General features: G+C 40.9%; 1 protein-coding gene across 1 annotated transcript in view; it reads right to left on the minus strand.

Annotated features, from left to right (window-relative positions):
* Positions 1-244: 244 nt before the first annotated feature.
* Positions 245-19,422, minus strand: part of FAIM2 (Fas apoptotic inhibitory molecule 2) — a 44,645-nt gene continuing 25,467 nt past the window's right edge. The window contains exons 6-12 of the mRNA XM_081934876.1: positions 16,548-16,598; positions 15,160-15,199; positions 14,518-14,555; positions 12,000-12,087; positions 10,197-10,292; positions 5,453-5,506; positions 245-1,794 (exon numbers count right to left, since the gene is read on the minus strand). Coding sequence (XP_081791002.1) covers positions 1,645-1,794; positions 5,453-5,506; positions 10,197-10,292; positions 12,000-12,087; positions 14,518-14,555; positions 15,160-15,199; positions 16,548-16,598 — 517 coding nt within the window. The 3' untranslated portion in view covers positions 245-1,644. The remainder of the gene's footprint in view (positions 1,795-5,452; positions 5,507-10,196; positions 10,293-11,999; positions 12,088-14,517; positions 14,556-15,159; positions 15,200-16,547; positions 16,599-19,422) is intronic.

The following is a 19,422-nucleotide window of genomic DNA, read 5'->3' on the forward strand; positions in this document are numbered from 1 at the left end:
TTCTAAGCCATCTCTCACTATTTTACCATTTTTTTAAAGAAAGCATTCCCAAGAAGAATGCCATTGCACTGGAGTGTTACACACACACACACACACACACACACGTAGATTCTAGAAAAGGCTGCTGCCACAGTCATTCAACTTCTCTAAGCAAATATAGTAGGATCGCTTCAAGTGACAACTTGCAAATTATGTTTTTAGGCCTGGATGATTACACCAAAGTAGAAAAAGTAGTTCTGGACTATTGCACAGGACAAGTAACAAGATACTTTTTAATGGATAAAAGTGATCAGGGTTACAAAAATGTCTTGTAGGAGAAGTAAGGTTGCCATCTCTGTCTCTTCATCTTCATAAGGATTATTATGGGGGGAGTGCAAAGTTATTGAAGACTCTTACAGAGACTGAATAAACCCTTTTCAGAAATCCTCTCTAGATTTCGTTATGTACAACATGTTATGAAACTGCCAAAAGATGCTCTCCTTCTTCTATAAAGCCCACTCAATACCACTCACAAAATAACGGGATAATAAGAATGTGCTGAAATTGACGATGGTTCTCTTATTTGCTGATTGCCTTGTCATCTTCTGGGCTCTGATAAGCTCCTGAAAAGATCTCCTCTGCACTACCACCAATGTCCCAAGGAACTTAACATTTGGGTGGGAGTAGAGAGTAAGGACAAGTGGAAGACGTGATGTAGCAGAAGCACATGTGCAAGGAAAGCAAACGGTGGTTCTACCAGTGGTTGGGACCAGAGTATAACAAACTCCAACATAGTCCTTGGTTCATTTTTTTTATAAGGTTCACTTTTCTCTCCCTTTTTGGCTAGCCTGAGATTAGGGCCAAAACAAAAATATGCAAAATAACTCTTTTTTAAAAAAGATATCTTCAACTAGAAATCGGGAAATTAAATGGGTAGGCCAGATAAAAATGATCTAGCCAAAATGAAGGTCCCGAAAGAGTACCAAGAAATTTCAGCAGATAAAATCTTGTTATTCAGTTGGCTGAAAAAATAACCAAGAAGAACTATATATAATCTACTAAACTCTTTTGGAGGGAGGGCAGATATAAGTAGAAACAACAATATACAGACTGGGATTGTGCCAGAACTCGGAAATTTGGAACAATTCACATCATAACAAAATGAACTTTACATACATTTTGGGGCGTTTTTACAACCTGCTCACTTTGGATATAGCAAACTTAAGTTTCTGGCTATTTCGTTTCTTCATTTGTTCAGTTTTAAGTTAAAATCAATAGTATTTTTTTCCCCTCTCCTAAGTGCTCTTTCCTCTATTGCTACGCTAATTTCAGTATACATATTGAAAGCAGTTATGAAAGCAAGGGAAAGCCTAGCATATATACCGGTTTACCCTAAGAGCATGTGTATATAAATATACCCACACATGTGTACGTGCGCACACGCTCACACACGCACGCACACACACACATACACACGTGGCTGCATCGGGAGCTCAGGTAGACCAGTGGGTGAGCAAATGCTCTCTTGAAGCAATGAAGCTTGCTAAAGGACAGAGAGGTTACTTCTCTTTCCTTCTCTCCTTTCTTGCTTGTTGTATTATTATAAATCTCTCTCTTTCTCTCTCTAAATATATTTCTGTTTTATCAGACACAGGGCCTGGAGGCTCAGTCCCGACTGCTTCCAAAGATCTGCAGGAGGAAAGAAAATATGTAGATGATGTCCAGATATATGTTGAGGGCTCCAAAAATGTATTCCTCCGGACTCATGGCATAGCGACGGTTCCCCATCAGCAGCTGGGTATCAAAGGCCAGGAACTAAGGAGGGGAAAAAAAAGCAAACGCAGACAGTGATTAAAATGCAATCTTTTGGTGTCCAAGGCGTTGGGTGGAGAAAATTGGTTCCCCAAACCCTGCTCCCCATTCCCATAAGTTAAGAAAGAAGAAAAGAGTTGACAGACATGTATGGGGAAAAAATGTGTGCAAAACCTATATCCCTGTGCATGGATATTCCCAAATGCTTCTCTTGGAAGTGCAGCTAGATTCACATCTGTGAATATTCAGCGTCTCCTACCTAACTCTGTTCTTCACTATGGAGGTTCCCTTGGCTTGGATTATCAATTGAGGATCTTCTCCAGCCATAGGCTAATCGGAGCTCCAGTGTGTTCAGTGACAGAGCAAGAACATGGAAAAGGAATCATCCAGTTCAGTAGATGTGCCCTGATTTCCCTAGCCTTGTTGAGCTAGGCTTAGTTTTACTGTGGTTTGTCGAAACAAGCCACAGTGGCTAGGTGCACACAATATGCTAAATAAAATCAAACCGCACACTATGACTGATGCATATTTATTGGCGGGACAGAATTTAAATATTAAAATTAAAAATGGGTAGGCTATTCACTAGAGCAGGGCTGTCAAACAAGCGGCCTGCGGGCCAGATGAGTCACACACTAGCCATGCCCACACCCAATTTAGCAAAGGGGAGAAAAGTCCAGATATGTCACATGCTGCTGCTGTGATGACACAAGTTTGACACTCCTGCACTAAATTTACACCCTAACTTTTCTTTGGGATCCCAGCTGGGGACTTCTACCGTTCTCCTACTTTTCCTTTTCCTAAGCTTATGGGGTAGAAGGTATGAAAGCCTTTTTCTTTTCCAGTAGTTTGCAGAAGTGGCAAAAAGTTGGCTGGTGAGGATTCATCTGGACTAGTTTAAAATTCAAGCTAGAAATGAATCTATGAGTTATATTCTTCACATTACTGTCACTTCCACACGAGCTTCATGAAATGGCGCTGCTAATTCCACAGCTACAAATGCAGTGGTATTGATCATATCAAACCTAGACGATTTAAATTTCAAACCCCTGCTTTTTCCACTGAACCCTCCTTTTTTAGTTTGGTTTGGTTTGGTTTGGTTTGGTTTAGATCCCTTTAAGTCGGCTTTGTCACCTGGCAACTGCCAGGCTGCATCTGTGAATTTTCTTGGCAAGATTTTGGGAGTGGTTTGCCTTTACCTGGCTGCTAGAGCTGAGACAGAGGGACTGGCCCAAGGTCCCCTTTGTGCCTAAGATAGGACTAGAATTCACAGTCTCCCAGTTTCCAACCTGGTGCCTTAACCACAATACCAAACTGCTGCAAAAACATGCCCTGGCAATTGTTTATGCTCTTTCCACTTTGTTTTTGCTTCATCTCAGATGATATATGAGACAGCCTTAAGTCCAAATTATATTTTGGCATCATTCCAACACCAACCCAGTGGAGCCTCAAGGTAATTTTCTAATATTATTATTTTCCATCCTCTTTCCTTTGCTTCATGATTGTTTCCTAAAACCCTCATTCATGAAGCTTGGCAGGATCCACCATTCTATATTTGTGGTTTAGTGCCATGAGCGATCCTGGGTTATCAAGGTACAAAGTGACATGATCAGAAAGCAAGGGGAACAGCTTTTCTTTGTTTGGAATTGGAAGTGGTAAGCTGGTTTATTCCAGTATTGTTAACAGGATTACAGGAATAGGCCGGATAACCTTGTTGGTTTAAGGCACTGGCCCATTTAGCTGATATGTGTATATCTCTCCTATCGCTGAGTATTTGCGTAAGAACCACATTCAAAGGTCCAGAATCAGGAGCAGAGATGATAAATGGAAACTGAGGGAGGGAAACGGGGGCCAAAAGAAAAAGAAAAAAGAAAACCTTTTGGTAGCTCAGAGAAGTGTGCAGAGAAATCTACAGAAAGATTTTTCAGGAACCCTGACAAACAGAGAGAAATGTTCCAGCACCCAAAAGGCATGTATCTCAAATAAGGAGGTTCATTCCCATCAGATGGATTACTGAACAAAGAAATAGGGCTGCCAACTGTTGAGCTGTGAAAAACTGCTGACCCAGTGGGCTGAATCTGTCCTTAGAATATAATAGTGGACAGGGAAATGGTACATGGAATAGGATCTGGTGTAAGACCAGCCTACAATATGTTTGCTGCCTCGCTGCCTTCTTCTTTGGTCTTTGACTATGTCACATTCTCTCAGCCTGGGAGAGCCCAGAATAGGGAAGGGGCAAAGTCTATACAGCCAGTGTTATCCCATGAATGCACTTGTTATCCATCCCTTCAATACACGTATGTGGCCTACAAGCTTCTAACGTGCCTTTTAAAAAATTGATGGCTTTATTGAGACCATTCATTCATTCATTCATCCACCTGACAATAGTTCACATTTCTGGTTCTTTTGCATTGGTGCAGAAATCCAAACAATTAAACATGACTAGGAGAGGAGCTTGGCTTTTCATGGGGATAAAAATCAGGCTGAGCATACTTTCCACCCACAGATTCCTATTTTGGGACCAACCGTCTTAAAACTGATCACTGACACAGTATACTTTCCACGATCTCCTTATGTCAGGGATCCGCAACCTTAAACACTTGGAAGAGCCACAAAGGTCCTAACCGGAAGCCCCCCGTTCAATTCTGGAGTCTCTTCCTAGTGCGGCATCCTTTTTACTCTGCTGACCAGAATTCTTGTTCCCGATCACCACCATAGAGCCTCCTCCTAGCGCAGCATCCTTTTTCCTTTGCCAACCGGAAGTCCGGTTCCTCCACCATAGAGTCTCCTCCTAGCATGGCGTCCTTTTTCCTCTACCTGTCCTAACTGAAAACCCTATCAATTGTGGACAGGAAGCAGAAGCAGAGGGATGAAAGAGCTACATACGGCTCCAGAGCAATGGGTTGCCGACCCCTGCCTTATGTCTATGGCACACTGTAGCCTATATTGTTTTAGCTTTCCTTGGCCTGCATGTTTCGGGATGCTTTACTCTGCTTTGGATTCTTAAACTGAAGAACGGCATTGTCCAAGGACTTCATCTTCCTTTTGAAGGCAGTTGAGGAATGATGAAAACATTCTACCTAATTTCTATAAGGTTATTGTAATATCATAAAAGGGACCTGCAGATCTCACTACTTTATCCCAAATATTGACAGACTTCAGTCCCAAAGGGGCTTTTTCAAAAGGCAACTGGACTTTCTTTCTTTAAGTCGCTGACTGAAAGGACTGAAGAACTGAAGAAGCTTCTTGGATGAGAAGTGAAAGGTCTTCACAAAGGAAGTCCAGTTGCCTTTTGAAAAAAACACCTTTGGGGCAATCATGACCTGGATGACTGAGAATCTCCATAGATCTTTAGCCCTAGGGATACAGAATGCCCCTAAGCCACGTTTTTCAAGCTGTCAGAGCCACCAGGTTAATTTCCCATTGTTTTGAAGGGGTAACATGTACATTAAATTAGGTTTCACAATGTTTTTTAAAAAATTACTTGACAACCCACCCAAAATAGAACCTCCTGGTCTCTGTGCATGATGTAACTCCAATCACTTTGCATCATCACCAAACCCACTTTCACCCTTTGCTACCCCTCCCTCTGCAAAATTACATACGACCCATATCCATTGAAAGGACCCTAGGATCCTAGGCAATACAAACAATGCTAACTTACCATTGTAAATACAACTGCACCCAGAACAGCATAAATGGCCTGGAGCCATGGCACCTACAGAGAAAGAGACAGAGCTTTGGGGTCAACCTAATAGGCAGAATTTAATATAACCTATGTGAGGACAGAAATATCCAAATGACTGCTGAAAGAAGGAAGGTTTAGTTGATTCCCAAATAATGAAGACAAAGAATTCTTTATTGGCCAAATGTGATTGGACATAATGGAGCATAATGACAGGTAGCCTTCTAGGTGAAAAATATAGGAAACAGATTCTGTCTCTAAGGGTAGGCCCTGGAGTTTTCTTCTTGAAATGGTTGCAAATCTCTCCTTCGCTCACACAGCAAACAGGTTTAGGGATGCTGCAGTTCATCCTGCACTGGATATTCTGCATTTAACAGGGTTGAGGCCTTGATGGAACCATTATCTTTCTAGTCATTCAATTATTCTGCCTCTTGCAGGACATCAGGATCTCCTTATGGACGAGTGCCTTCAGAATTCTACTGGTGGCCTTCTCATCCAAATGGGACAAATTAAGGCTACATCTTTCAGTATCTAGTTTCTACTATTTCTATGTTTCTGTGAGTATGTATATGTAATTAAGGAGCTTCATTGTTTTCATATAGTGAGCCTAACAGATTTTAACAGATTAACAGAGTTGGAAGGGACCTTGTAGGTCATCCAGTCCAATCCCCTGCCCAAGCAGGAGATCCTACACCATTTCTGACAAATGGCAGTCCAATCTCTTCTTGAAAGTCTCAAATGATAAAGCTCCCACTACTTCCGAAGGCAACTTCTGTTCCATTGGTTGATTGTTCTCACTGTCAGAAAATTTCTCCTTATTTCTAGTTTGAATCTCCTTGATCAGTTTCCATTCATTATTCTTTGTCTGGCCCTCAGGTGCCTTGGAAAATACTTTGACCCCTTCCTCTCTGTGGCAGCCCCTCAAATATTGGAACACTGCTATCATGTCTCCCCGGGTCCTTCTCTTCAGTAATTAAAAAGCACCACTAAATTCACTTTGGGCCTGAATAATTCAGACATGCAAGCAGTATTATTTTTGCCATTTTTGCTTCTGTTAATATTTAAGATGAATGTATGACCGGAATGTTATACATTTTTATATAGCTGATAACATCTCATTTGTATATTATCAGGCCTCGTGTAGATGACGGAAGCATACATTCCCCTCAATCAGATTTTGAATAGCTATTGCTTTTTAAAATTACCATGTTCAAATGAGTGTGTGTGGGTGTGTGTTTGTTGGTTTGTGTGTGTGTGTGTGTATTTTGGAAACCTTTTATTGTTTTCTATAGGGATAGTAAAAAGGATCTGCATAGATCACACGGTAAAGCTTTTATCAGCTTGTTGCATTGGTAGGCAGCAACTATAAATGGGGGATCACATGAGTGGAACTCCTTTATATAAAAAAATCTTTCTAGCAAGATTTATTTAAGGTCAAAGACTAAATAAAAATGGGACTTGCTACCTTTTCTTCAAGTAGAAATCACATTAATGAAAAGGACAACTTTCTCCGGGTCAAGCTAGTTCACTGTATCCTGTCTGTTTCTCAACCTCCGTCCTTCAATGCATTCAAGCATACCTTTCATCATCTTGTGATCGATTGGAACTAACTTCACGTCATGATCTGCTCTAATCTGCAGACTTGCCCAAAGATACAGTTACGATCAGGAAAAACAACTTGAAAACAAGTATGTGCTGAAAGCCATTTAGAGAAGATGGAATATTGGCAACTCTTTACACACACGGTTTGGGTTTTTTTTTAATCATTTGGGGGTGGGGGGTGTCTTTTTTTTAACAACTGTCTTCTTCAACATCCAGGAAAAGAAAAGAAAATGCATTTTCATCTAGCCAATTTTTGTTTTCTTATAAGCCTTACCTATCAGAGATTTAGACTTTAGAAAATTAAGACATACAGAGGTCCAAGATCAGAGGAACATGCTAAAAACCATTGCTAACCCCCAACTTGTCTGCTGCTTCCTCTGAGGGGTGGCATACTTCTCCACACTTCTCTGTTTTAATTTTAACAAATGAAAAGGAAAGCCGATCACACCCAATGGCTTGGATATGGTGAAAGGAGTTGGTAAATGCTATTTCCAATCCATCAGTATTTTCAGGGCTTCAAAAATTTCAGCAACGGGTTCTCTGCCTGGTTGCTGGGTGGGCATGGCCTCCTGCATCACGATGGGGGCCTTTTTGCCTTCCCCAGGTTCTGGAGGCTTTCCTCAAGCCTCTGGGAGGACAAAAACTGCCCCCCCCCAGGCTTCGGAGGCTGAAAACAGGCCCATTTCTGGCCTTCCGTAACGTCTGGGTGGCCCGTTTCCCCCCCTCCCTGAGCCTCCACGCAGGCCCTGCACTTACCTTGCATCCAAAACAGGCCGTGTGGAGACTCCTGGGAGAGGAGGAGTAAGGTGGGAGAGGCCAGCCAGTGGTGGAATTTGGAGTTTCTCCAAACCGGCCATAACATTAGCTATGGGTTCCCCAGAACCCGGACGAACCCATAGCAGCCCATCCCTGAGTATTTTTTTTAATGGACATCTATGGGGAGAAGAAGAAGAAATTGTTTCTCCCAGAACTCAAAAATCCCAGCAATAAAATAATGTAACTCTTTTCTCCCACACACTGTCGGAAGCCTATGGGCATTTTTTTTTAATATAATAGTGGACATTAGAAATTCCTCCACTGCAGATGACGTCTTCTGCTACTGCAGAATGATAACAGAAGAATGTGAATGGAGGTTCAAAATGGTTTCCAGAGGGAAACAATTAGGAGATGACAAATGATCCCAGCCAACCAAGTTAATGGGAAGCCCAACCCAGCCGAAAACGAAGCAAACAAAGTACGCTTATCAAAGGAGCCTCACCACGTAGGCCAGCACAACGTAAGCTTACCCCCCCCCCCCCGCTTTTTTCCCCATCAATATTTCTCAATATCTAGAAGGCTCCTGTGATAACAAGTGGTAGAATAAAAACTGTTGTTGGAGAGATGCTAGCCTTCCTCCCTGCCTGCATTCTACCTCTTTCTTTCCCTCCCATAATAAATATTTGCCCCATAAGCAACTCAAAACTAAACGCAACTCAGTGACACAACCTGCTGCTGCTAAAGTGATAACAAGGCCTGAAACACAGGTAATTAATGTGGCCAAACAAACTGAGATAAGGCTTAGGAGGAAATTACAGTTAGAACATTTAATCAGTGAGACGGCTTGCCTCCCAAAGCTCCAACACTGGAGATTGGACAATCATTTGTCTGAAATGGTATAGGGTTTCCCCTTTCCTTGAGCAGTGGGTTGGACTAGAAGACCTCCAAGGTCCTTTCCAAGTCCGTTACTGTATTATTCTGTTACTGAGCGAGAATCAGGGGTGGGTTGCTGCCGGTGTTACTGCCGGTTTGCTTCGTGCGCCAGCCCACCGCGTGTTGCTTGCGCATGTGCAGTTACCTGTTACTTGTTCTGCACATGCGCAGAACATTATAAAATGAGTAAAAAACATGCAACAGCATGGGTGACCGGGGAACTGGTTTGGGGACGTGGCAAGCCGGCCATCCCTACCGGTTCGGCAATCCAGTCCCAATGTCCGCTACCGGTTCGCTCAAACTGGTGTGAACCGCTAGCAACCCACCTCTGGTGAGAATATATAGAAAAGTGGGTGAGAACATGGCAATTAGATACCAGGCAATCAGCAGCCCCCAGAACAGATTCTACAAACAGCAGAACCAAAGATCAGCAGAGTTTTTTGTAAAAATTCATCTTTACTTTCCCTCTCTTAAACAAGATCTTCCAAAATTGTTTACCACCCCCATATGATAACTGACACATCTCCTTTTGGCTGACAATCTGTCCCAAGCCTTCTGCCTTTCACTAGCTATGCCAGCAGCAGTTGTGATAAAAGTAAACATTTAAAAAAAATAGAGGAGAAAAATAAATCAAACCTAAAGAGTTTAGTGAAAATGGAGAAAGGAAGTGATTTCCCTCCCAAATATCTAGTGAGGTTCACATTCTTGAACCATGTTTCCTTTCAAAGGATCCTTCTGTAGTTTGATTAGTGAGGGTAATACAGATACGGAAAACTAATGTACAGAAAAAATTTAAGATACAGGTAGTCCTCAACCTACGACCACAACTGAGCCCAAAATTTATATTGTTAAGTGAGAAATTTGTTCAATGAGCTTGGCCCATTGCTTTTTTTATTATTTTTCTTAGCACATTTGTTAAGTGAATCACTGCAGTTCTTAACATTAGTTAACGCCGTCATTAACCGAATCTGGTTTGGTTTGGTTTGGTTTGGTTTATTTGGATTTATATGCCGCCCTTCTCCAAAAGGACTCAGGGCGGCGTACAACATTAAAAATCTGGCTTCCCATTGAGTTTGCTTGTCAGAAGTTTGCAAAAAGAGATCACATGTCCCGGGGACATTGCAACCGTCATAAATACGAGTCAATTGCCAATCATCTAAGTTTCATTCAGGTGACTATGGGGATGCTGCAGCGGTCATAAGTGTGAAAATGATCACAAGTAACTTATTTCAGTGCCATTGTAAATTTGAACAGTCACTAAGCGAATTGTTGTAAGTCCAGGACTGCCTGTAGTGGGGTATTTTTGTTTCTAAATAAATCGCATAACTGAGCATAGAAAAATAGTTCTGCATCTCCTCTGCTACTAGACGTGGCAAAATAACACTTGGTAGGATGCATATATGGATTCAGTTGGCAAAAATAGGAAACTTACGTAATGGAAAGGAAGCATAATAGCCAGTATGATCCCACTAAACAGCAGCACCATCAGCATCACAAAGAGCACCCCCTGGCAAGACGTAAAGTCATACTGTGGGAGAAAACAAGAGGATATAGGTATAAGATGCATGGATTAAGTTGAAAGTCCCTTAGCTCCTGGTTAGCCTAAGTCAGTGGCCCTCAACCTTTTGGGCACCAGGGAACAGTTCCACGGGGAGAGGTTTTTTTTCCCCTGGACCGGAGGGGATGAGGTGTCTTGTGCTGCCTGCATCCTGTGGATGGGGCTTCGCTTGTTTATGCGGTCTGGTTTTTGGCATGTCATGGACCGGGGAGTTGGGGATCCCTGGCCTAAGTAATGCCCACATCTGCCTTTCCCAACTTAATATTGACCAGGTGCCTTGAATCTGCCACCTTAGAGCACCAATGAAATTGATATCCAACGAATCTTCAAGTTACAAGATTGAGGGGGCTCCCATAAATGAATAAAAAATTTCCCCAAGTATTTGCTGCTTCATTTAGCACCCATATGGGTCATACCACCACTCTTTATAGCCTTTACCACGTGTTCTCTGAACTTAATGTATATTATATATTGTATATTCCCTTTTATGTTTTCTATAAACTCCAACACAGCCCTCAATACCAATCATAGGGGCAAAATCATAAATAGAGATCAGATCAAGAGTAGCTGTCAACGCAGCATGAACTCAACCCTTCCAAACCATAGAAAATGTTTGACTTGCAATGGGGAAAGGGCAAAAGACTCTTTCAAAGTATTCTATTATATTTTGATTTTCTTGCTGTTCCTGCCTGATAAAGTCCTTCTGAATGAATGATGATGGAGTGGGTTTCTCTTAAACTCATCATACTGTTTGAAAAGGTCTCAAATAGCATTTTTTTTCTCCATCTAAAAAGTTGCCGATTAACTTCATTCCCAGTGGGAGAAAATTCATTTTAACTTTTTGGTTGGCACTTCTTGAGCCAATTCTCAAATTTGGATATGGGAGGGGGGGCAGAGGGGCAAGTCTAATTCCATGGCAAAGTTGCTTTTCGAAGGCCACCATTACCTGCATGGAAGGAGAAGCAGTGTAAGTTTGCTCAATGGTGTAAGTTCTAAAGCAGGGTTTCTAAACCTCAGCAACTTTAAGATGGGTGGATTTCATCTCCCAGAATCTTCAACACATTGTAAAGCTGTTGAGGTTGAAAAACACAGCTCCAGAGTAAAATCTTCCTTTTGCTAAGACTGCAAATACCATATTTTTTCAGAGTATAAGACGCTTCAAAGTATAAGGCGCACCTAACTTTTGGGGAGGAAAACAAGAAAAACAAATCTGTCTCTGCCTCCCAGCAATTTGCCTCCTTGCAGCAAACAGCAAACAGCCATTTCAGTTTCGATTTTAGCACAGCCTGATTAGCATAAGGGGAAAAAAATCTGCCTCCCAGCAATTTGCTTCCTTGCAGCATACAGAAAACAGCCTGTTTCAGTTTCAGCACAGCCTGATTAGCACAAGCAGCTGATTGTCAGGCTTCCCAAACATCAGCTTTTTCAGGCTGCAAGGATTGCCATAGCCTATTGCCATCTCCACATTAAAATGGATGGAAAATGGGGCATGCGGAAGCCAAAAACGGGGCACGCAGAATCAAAAAATGGGATGTGGAAGTCAAAAATGGGGCAAGCGGAGGCTGCAATAGGCAATGGCAATCCCTGCAGCCTGCTAATTTTAACAAAGAAAAAACTTCTCTGCTTACATAGTAAATGGTAAAATCAGGGAACTATGGTATAAATGCATGTATGCACCTTGGTCTGGAAGCTAAATAGGGTGACGGAAAGGCAAACCAAAGCTGTAATCCCCAGGCAGAGGAGGACGGAGGTGGTGTTGTAGTAGCTACAAAAGAAGTAATGACATGACATCATTGAGAAGAGTCAAGCAGTCAAGATCAGACACATCATAATAAAATCTGTTTAACATTTATAAATTTGCCTATGGATCATTTGTTAATCTAATGGCCAATTTCCATCTTCAGGGTCATAGAAAACCACCTGTGGGACTTTTTTCTAATTGACCACCAATTAATCCCAGCAAGTAAAGTTCTGATTTCAGTTGAATGTTAATCCAGAACATCCTTTATATCATTATATGTATTTAAATCCAGAACTTTCTGGCTTTTTTACAAGTCCACCAGGCATGATAAAATAACCTAGCATATTGTTCACATAATAAATTTGAAGTAATTTCATACAATAGGGACCTTGATGCTCTTTGACTTTGGTGGTTTTTTTATAGAGGTCTCATTACCAAACTAGTTAACATCGTGATGAAGTTACCTGTTGCTAATTAAACATCTGCAAGAAAACCACCAAGCTCAGAGAGTACCAATGACTCTCTGAACAGTTTAATCCTAACCTGCAAATATTGTCTTCTATCAGTACCTTTAAACATTCTAAGACAATTTTTCTGCAGTCATATATGTACCAAGAGTGTATCATTTTGTAAGAAATCTCATTTAAGTTATAGCAATGCAAATTCCAATTTTATAACAATGTAAACCCCAATTTTTTTAACATATTTAAAATTTAATTGAAAACATATTTTCCCACTGTTCCATCAGTATATTACATCCAAAGTTCTAGACTTTAATAGAACTTGCTCCTAGAAAAATATGTTCAGTATTTTGAGTCTCCCAATTTACTTTTATATTCTTTTGCAAACGCTTGCTGAATAGGTAGGGGAAGCGTAGTGGTTATTGCCCTGTTCAGTTATCTGGGATGCTTGAGTGACAGCTTTGCTTATCTGCTCTTCACATTTGCTTTCCCCATGCTATTGGTTGGCCTTTGATAAATACGGAACAATGGAAATTCATCATGTTGCCCTACATGAGATTGTTACAGCAGAAACAAAGGGAGGATTATACAAGACCCAAACCAGAGACAGACTGAAAAAGAAGATTATTTCTAGCATCTTCCCCCTCTCCTCCACTTCAATCTATTCATTTCTGGGCAGAATTAGAGCTACTGTACAGCAGTTGCATGCTATCAGTCTGATCTTGGTTCCCTGAAATGATGATATTCTGAAGAGTAAAACACTGGAACGGTCCTTCTGCCAACACTTCTTCTCCACTCATTATAGCCTTTTCCGACATGCATTGTGAAGCTATAAACATTGTACTATAGAGCAGAATATACATAGAAGTGCATATACAGATATAGTAGTGTAGATGTTTGGTTCATTGGCTATTTTGTTTTGCCCATCTGAACAGGTACATTATCAAACAGACAGACAGAGCTCCCAGAAAAATATTATTATAGAAACTAAATTTGTAAGTTAACAATTGACCACATTTTGAGGACTCGGTTGGGTGATCTTAGGCAATGCCTAAGTACTCCAGTCCATTAAAAACCACTGGTTTTCAAGATGGCTAAATGTTCTCAAGATCGTACCTTAAAATGAACATAGTCCATCAAAATAGTATGAGGTTTAGTAATCTTGTAAGATTTCAATCATTATTCATTGCCAGTTATATCAATAAGATTAAATTAATTTCAAGTTATGAAACAATTTTGTGTGATTTCAAATACTAACAAAAATTAAGTGAACCAAAATAAAAACAATCACTGTAGCATTTTTCCTTTCTTTTCAATTAAGGAGAAATACTCTTAACCTTAAAGCTTTGTCTAACCAGTATCAAACATGAGGAGTTTTATTGAGAATTTAATAAATAAGCACAGTATTAGTATTAAGACCTTATTATTATTGCCATCTTGCTAGCTTCTGTGCAAACCAGAAAAAGAGTCCATGTTAGCAGAAAATTGGGCTTGACTGTCCCATTGACTTATTTTAATAGATGGTCTTCCTGCCTACCAAACAACGGCAGTTCATTGGATGCTGAGTCTAATTCAGAAAAAGGCATTGGGATAAATAGAGGAAGAGGGTGGGCTTAGTTCTTAGTTAACAGAATATTGTGTCATAATGTCGTGCATCAACAGTACTACATGCTAGCTAGGTTAAGTAAATATCACTTTCCCTAATGTTGGAGATGCAATATAAATGATGTTCAACCCTGTTGGGAAAAGTTGGCTAATTATAGGCAACTGATTATTGGCTACAGAACTGGGCTACAATTGGGGAACTGAAGAACAATAGTCTTAGAAAGTCTAGAAATTAAAATCAAATTATATAATTGATATAGTTCTTGATTTTCAGAAGTACTGATTGCAGAAAAATGCAGAATGCCAGGGAAAAATATAATCATGCACGCACACACGCACAGACATAAATACTCAGCATGTTATTCAGGTGCTTAGTATGGACATTTACCTGGCGAGCATTCCTGTCAGGTAAGCCATGGACAGAGTCTATAAAAATAAATATATTTAGTTACTGCAGAAGCAAAAGCTGGAGGCTAAGAAGGAACAAGGATGTAAAACAAGGATGTTTCTGGATCTCATTCTTCAAGACAAGACGTCACAACTAAGCTGAAAGACCACATTCTATAGTCTACCATATTCCGTAACCATCTGACCATTTTATGGTTTATCTCGTGGTAGAAAAATAAGGAAGAGAGTAAATGAGGTTTTAGGCAAAGAAGGGGTCCTTCTAAGAACCTGGACATGTGAGGCCCGAGTTGTGGTTAACTAGATAATCGTGCAAGTTAATGAAGGTGTTGCACAGACAACTCAGACTGAACAGCTACATGCAGGCCAGGTTCATAGGTTGAAACTCCTACTATTCTTGTTAATTGATTGGTGTGTTTGGTTTATTTACTGCACCAATGAGGAGCTGGAATCTTTAGGAGTTGACAGTCTATCCCTTATTGATCTACTAGATGGGTGCCAATGATAGTGGGTGCCATAATAACATGTGGTTGGAAATAGCTGGGTGATAAACCTTTCGCCTTCTAAATTTGCAGATTAAGTGGGGAAGTAAAAAAGTCCCAGCACTGTCTACTAGGCTACTTACAAAGATGCTGAGGAGGATCAGGTTCCATGGGAAATACCTCCTGTGAATTAAATGAAAGGGAGCCAAGTGAACCAGGTTATCCAAAGTGCATCACTGGGAAAAGAAAGCTGTACATCATTAACTTGCATAATAAGATCATTAAAGAACAACAGAGCAATTAAAGCAATCAGGCCACAGCGTGTACAATTTTGCAAGAATCCTGGTTACACAAAGGGGCCTGGTATCAAGGCATAATTCATTTGAATTATGGCTAAGCCTAAAAGTACAAGAGTTACTGAGTGAAACATTTTTATGGCATGAAAATTAACTCTCACCTCCTAATAGCTGTGGATGGAGCTGGGCAGCTATTAAAGAGGCAACTAGAACTGATTTAATAGCTAGCCACCCTAATTTGGATCAAATATTAGCCAAGATATTACAGCATTGAGATATATCAGTCCTTTCAAGCAAAGTAATCAGGTGAATGAGAACTTTTCCTTTCCTAAATAAGCCAGCTGTATAACATATAATAGATATAATCCACAGTAGACATATACAGTAGACAACTTCCCCCAACCATAACATGCCAAGACGTAGCATTGAAATATAGAAAATGTCTTTTGATGCAATTGTACGATAGAATCTGAGCTAGTCATGTTCATTATGTGAAGCTGTTTTGCTATTCTGCCCCAAAATTATTTTTTTTCCCTTTTTCATCCCATGTTCCCTCTCGCAGAGTATCTTTGGGTATATATTAGAACAAAGTCCTCAGTATGAACCATGTAGAACTGTGACTTTTATTCTAGACATGCAGATGAAAAAGATAATGACTTGGTTCAATGTTTTCACAATTAAAAAGATGAGAGCATTTCTTCACTGAACATGAATGGATACAAGGGGCATTTCGAAAAGAGCATTGGTGGCTAATTATGCATTGGATGCATTCAACTGCTACTCTGAGGGATCAACCAATGAAATGGTTTTGAGCCATTCCCACCCCTCCCACCCCTCAAGGGCAGATGGCTGAGTTTATGGTTAACAGGCCAAGGAGAGCTTGTGCAAAGAAAAAATTACATCCTTTTTGAAAACTGATGCCCATCACCTTCTAGTGGAGATGGGTGGCATAAACATTTAATCAAAAAACAAAATCTCAGGACTCATTTGTCTATATTCTTGTTCTTCCCGTTATACTCTATTTGTTGCATTTTAACCATCCTAATAACAATACATTCTAAACCCCAGAAGGAAGCACATCCATTAAAAATTGGTGGCCATATTTGGTTCTTTGGACAGGCCAACAACGCTAGATCAAGTGAGGTTAGAATATCCACACTTCCACCATCACCGGGTCTCTTCTGCAAACAGAATCAACCCGCCACAAATAGCCCAAACCCCCTGTGTAATTTTACCTTGGTCCAGAGCAGCAGGCAAGGATCAAATAGGTGATAAAGAAAACGGCACTAGGAGGAGAAAAGAGAGAGAGAAAAAGAGAATGAACCAAGGGGAGGAGACAAAATCCTGGCTGCTGTTACTCTGAATCTTAAGAGTTTTTTTTTCTATCTTAGATGATCATTGGTTAACAAATTCTGAGGAAAAAAGCACTGTATAAATACTAGACATAATAATTCCTTCTATGATCAGGACCTTGACAAGACGAAGGAGCTTGTGTGGGTAAATGAAATTGTGGACTATGTTGTTGGGCATCTATATGTCCAGAAGGGTCTTCCAAGGCGAATAGCCCTGATGGATATCCCAGATTAACACCAATCATATCTGCCAACCTGCATTGGACCAGCATGGCAAATTATAGTCTGTTTCTTCCACAGGCCAATATAATCTCAAAAACGCCCCCCTCTCAGGATTGCATTGGTTGGAAACTTGTGGAAAACATGTGGAACACTCAAAGGCAAGAATAAATTCTAATATTTTACCACAATCTACCGTGACTGGTAGAGCAAAACACAGTAAAACAGATTCCAAGTTGAAACTATGTAGATGCGAACAAGGGAGAAAGCCCATAAATAGGGTAGTGTCACCAAGATCAAGAAATTCCCCTTCCTAACAGTGTCCTTAAATACTTCTCTGTGCTTTCTCTCATAAAATTAAGTAAATAGATGCTTTCAGCCTTTTATCCAACAATGGCCTTCCACCAAATCAGATGTTTTGTACACCTAGCCCAGTTGCAGTCCTGATACCAAATTCTAGGAAAGAGGAAGGAAGCAATATCTTTCTGTGCCTCAAATTAAACAAGCCCTTCCCAACATCCATATGTTGCCTTTTATGACAATGTTGTGAACATTGTGGTACTTTTTCTACAGTAACAAAGATGGATATTTGAAGAATGTGTCTGAAAATACATCCTGTGCAAAGTCTGGTCTTTGTGTGATAGTAGAGGAGAAAATAACAAGGCTCCTTCTCATCCTGTTTATGAACTCCAAGCCAGTCCTGCAATTTTGATCAGCATTGTTCCACAATACGTGGATATTAGGGCAGCACAATTCTTTGGAAAGAGATGCGTTGGAACATGCCAAAGCAGCTTTTTCAAATGTAGGTGTTGGAACAATTTAGCAATTTGAAAAGCCATGCTTTGGGAAGCTGTTCCCGGTATCTCCCACACATGTGACCCCACAGCCGCGAGAAAGTGCTGTGTGGCTCTACATTCAACAGAACAGAAACAGCCGGGATCGGCTTCCAGAACAGCTTCACAAGGCAGATAAAAGACATGGCTGCTTTCATGAGTTGAAAAGAAGAGCTTTGTATTATATGTGTGCCTGGGTATTCCAAAATACCCCTTTCAAATGATTTGTTCAGCTCTAGAGGATACTATACTTTTAGACCAGCTTCCTGTACTGAGCTGTCCTCCAGAAGTGTTAGATCACAATTTCCATGATCCATTCTGCTAGCAAAAGATTGTCAGACTTGAATGTGCAAATATCTATAGAGAGAGCCAGTGTGGAGCAGTGGCTAAACCATCAGGCTAGAGACCAGAAACCGTACGTTTTGGTCCTGCCTTAGGTACAAAGTCAGCTGAGTGACCTTGGGCCAGTCCCTCTCTCTCAGCCCTAGGAAACAGGCAATGGCAAACCATTTCTCAAAATCCTTGCCAAGAAAACTGCAGGGACTGGAACAGGCAGTCATCAGGAGTGAAGACTGACTAGAAGGCATACACACATTATCTATCTATCACTGTCTATCTGTCGTCTTTCTGTCTGTCTGTCTGTCTGCCTGCCTGCCTGCCTGCCTGCCTGCCTGCCTGCCTGCCTACCTACCTACCTACCTATTTATCTATCTGTCTGTCTGTCTATCTGTCTGTCTATCATCTACAGTATGTATTTCTCTATGTACAATATATTGCCCAAAAGAGATTATTGATCATTCTAAAGAAAATTAGCCTTCAACCAGATAGCTACTTTGGCATACATTTTTGAAGTCCTTTAAGTTTTATGTTGAAATCTCCAGACCCCATCTCAGGGTGGAAAATAGATATTTCTGATCCCCAATTCAATTCTAATAGGTAATCCATGTACTATAGCCAACTAGCAGAATGCAAAGGTGATTTATTAAGGACCCAAGGCTTCTGATTCAAAAAAGAATGGGAGGTTAAGATTAACCCTTGCTCCCTAAGCATTCCACTGGTACTTTTCCACGAGATAAATTTTAATAGAATGTAACCTTCAACTGCTCCCCAGACAGTCAACATCTGCCTGGTAAAGAAGAAATCGGCTTGTTAATGGGAAGGGCAGGTTTCCAGTTACATTTGCAATAGTCAGGTGGTATGCCATTAGGCTGAAAAAGCAATGCTATTGTGAAAAGTTGGCACTCGCTGAAGAGGACAAAAGTACTGCACCTTAAATAGTTATGCAGAACACGAAAATTCAGCAAGCCTCTTGTCACGCAAGCTAGTCTCGCTGTCATTTTTCTTTTGCATCCAGCAACCTAGGTTTTTAATGCTCTGCCCCACCCTACACTTCTCTTGAGCGTTTAACTGACTCCCTCGCCCTAACCCTAAAACTTATCCAGAGAAGAATGGAATATTATTGGGAAATGAAGAGAATACCTCAGTTGGGCATAGTGGTGAAGGTCCTAGAAATCAGGAGACTTGGAAAGCTGACTCGGTGACTTTGAGCCAGTCTCTCTTCTCCTCTCTCTCTCCCCTCCCCCCCTCTCTCCTTTCTCTCTCTCCCTCTCTCTCTCCCCCTCTCTCCCTATCCCACCTCACAGAGTTTCAATCAAAGAATAGACCTGGAAGGGATCTTGGAGGTCTTCTAGTCCAATCCCCTGCTC

Source organism: Natrix helvetica (assembly GCF_964273705.1).
Source record: "Natrix helvetica genome assembly, chromosome: 1".
Classification (NCBI taxonomy): Eukaryota; Metazoa; Chordata; class Lepidosauria; order Squamata; family Natricidae; genus Natrix; species Natrix helvetica.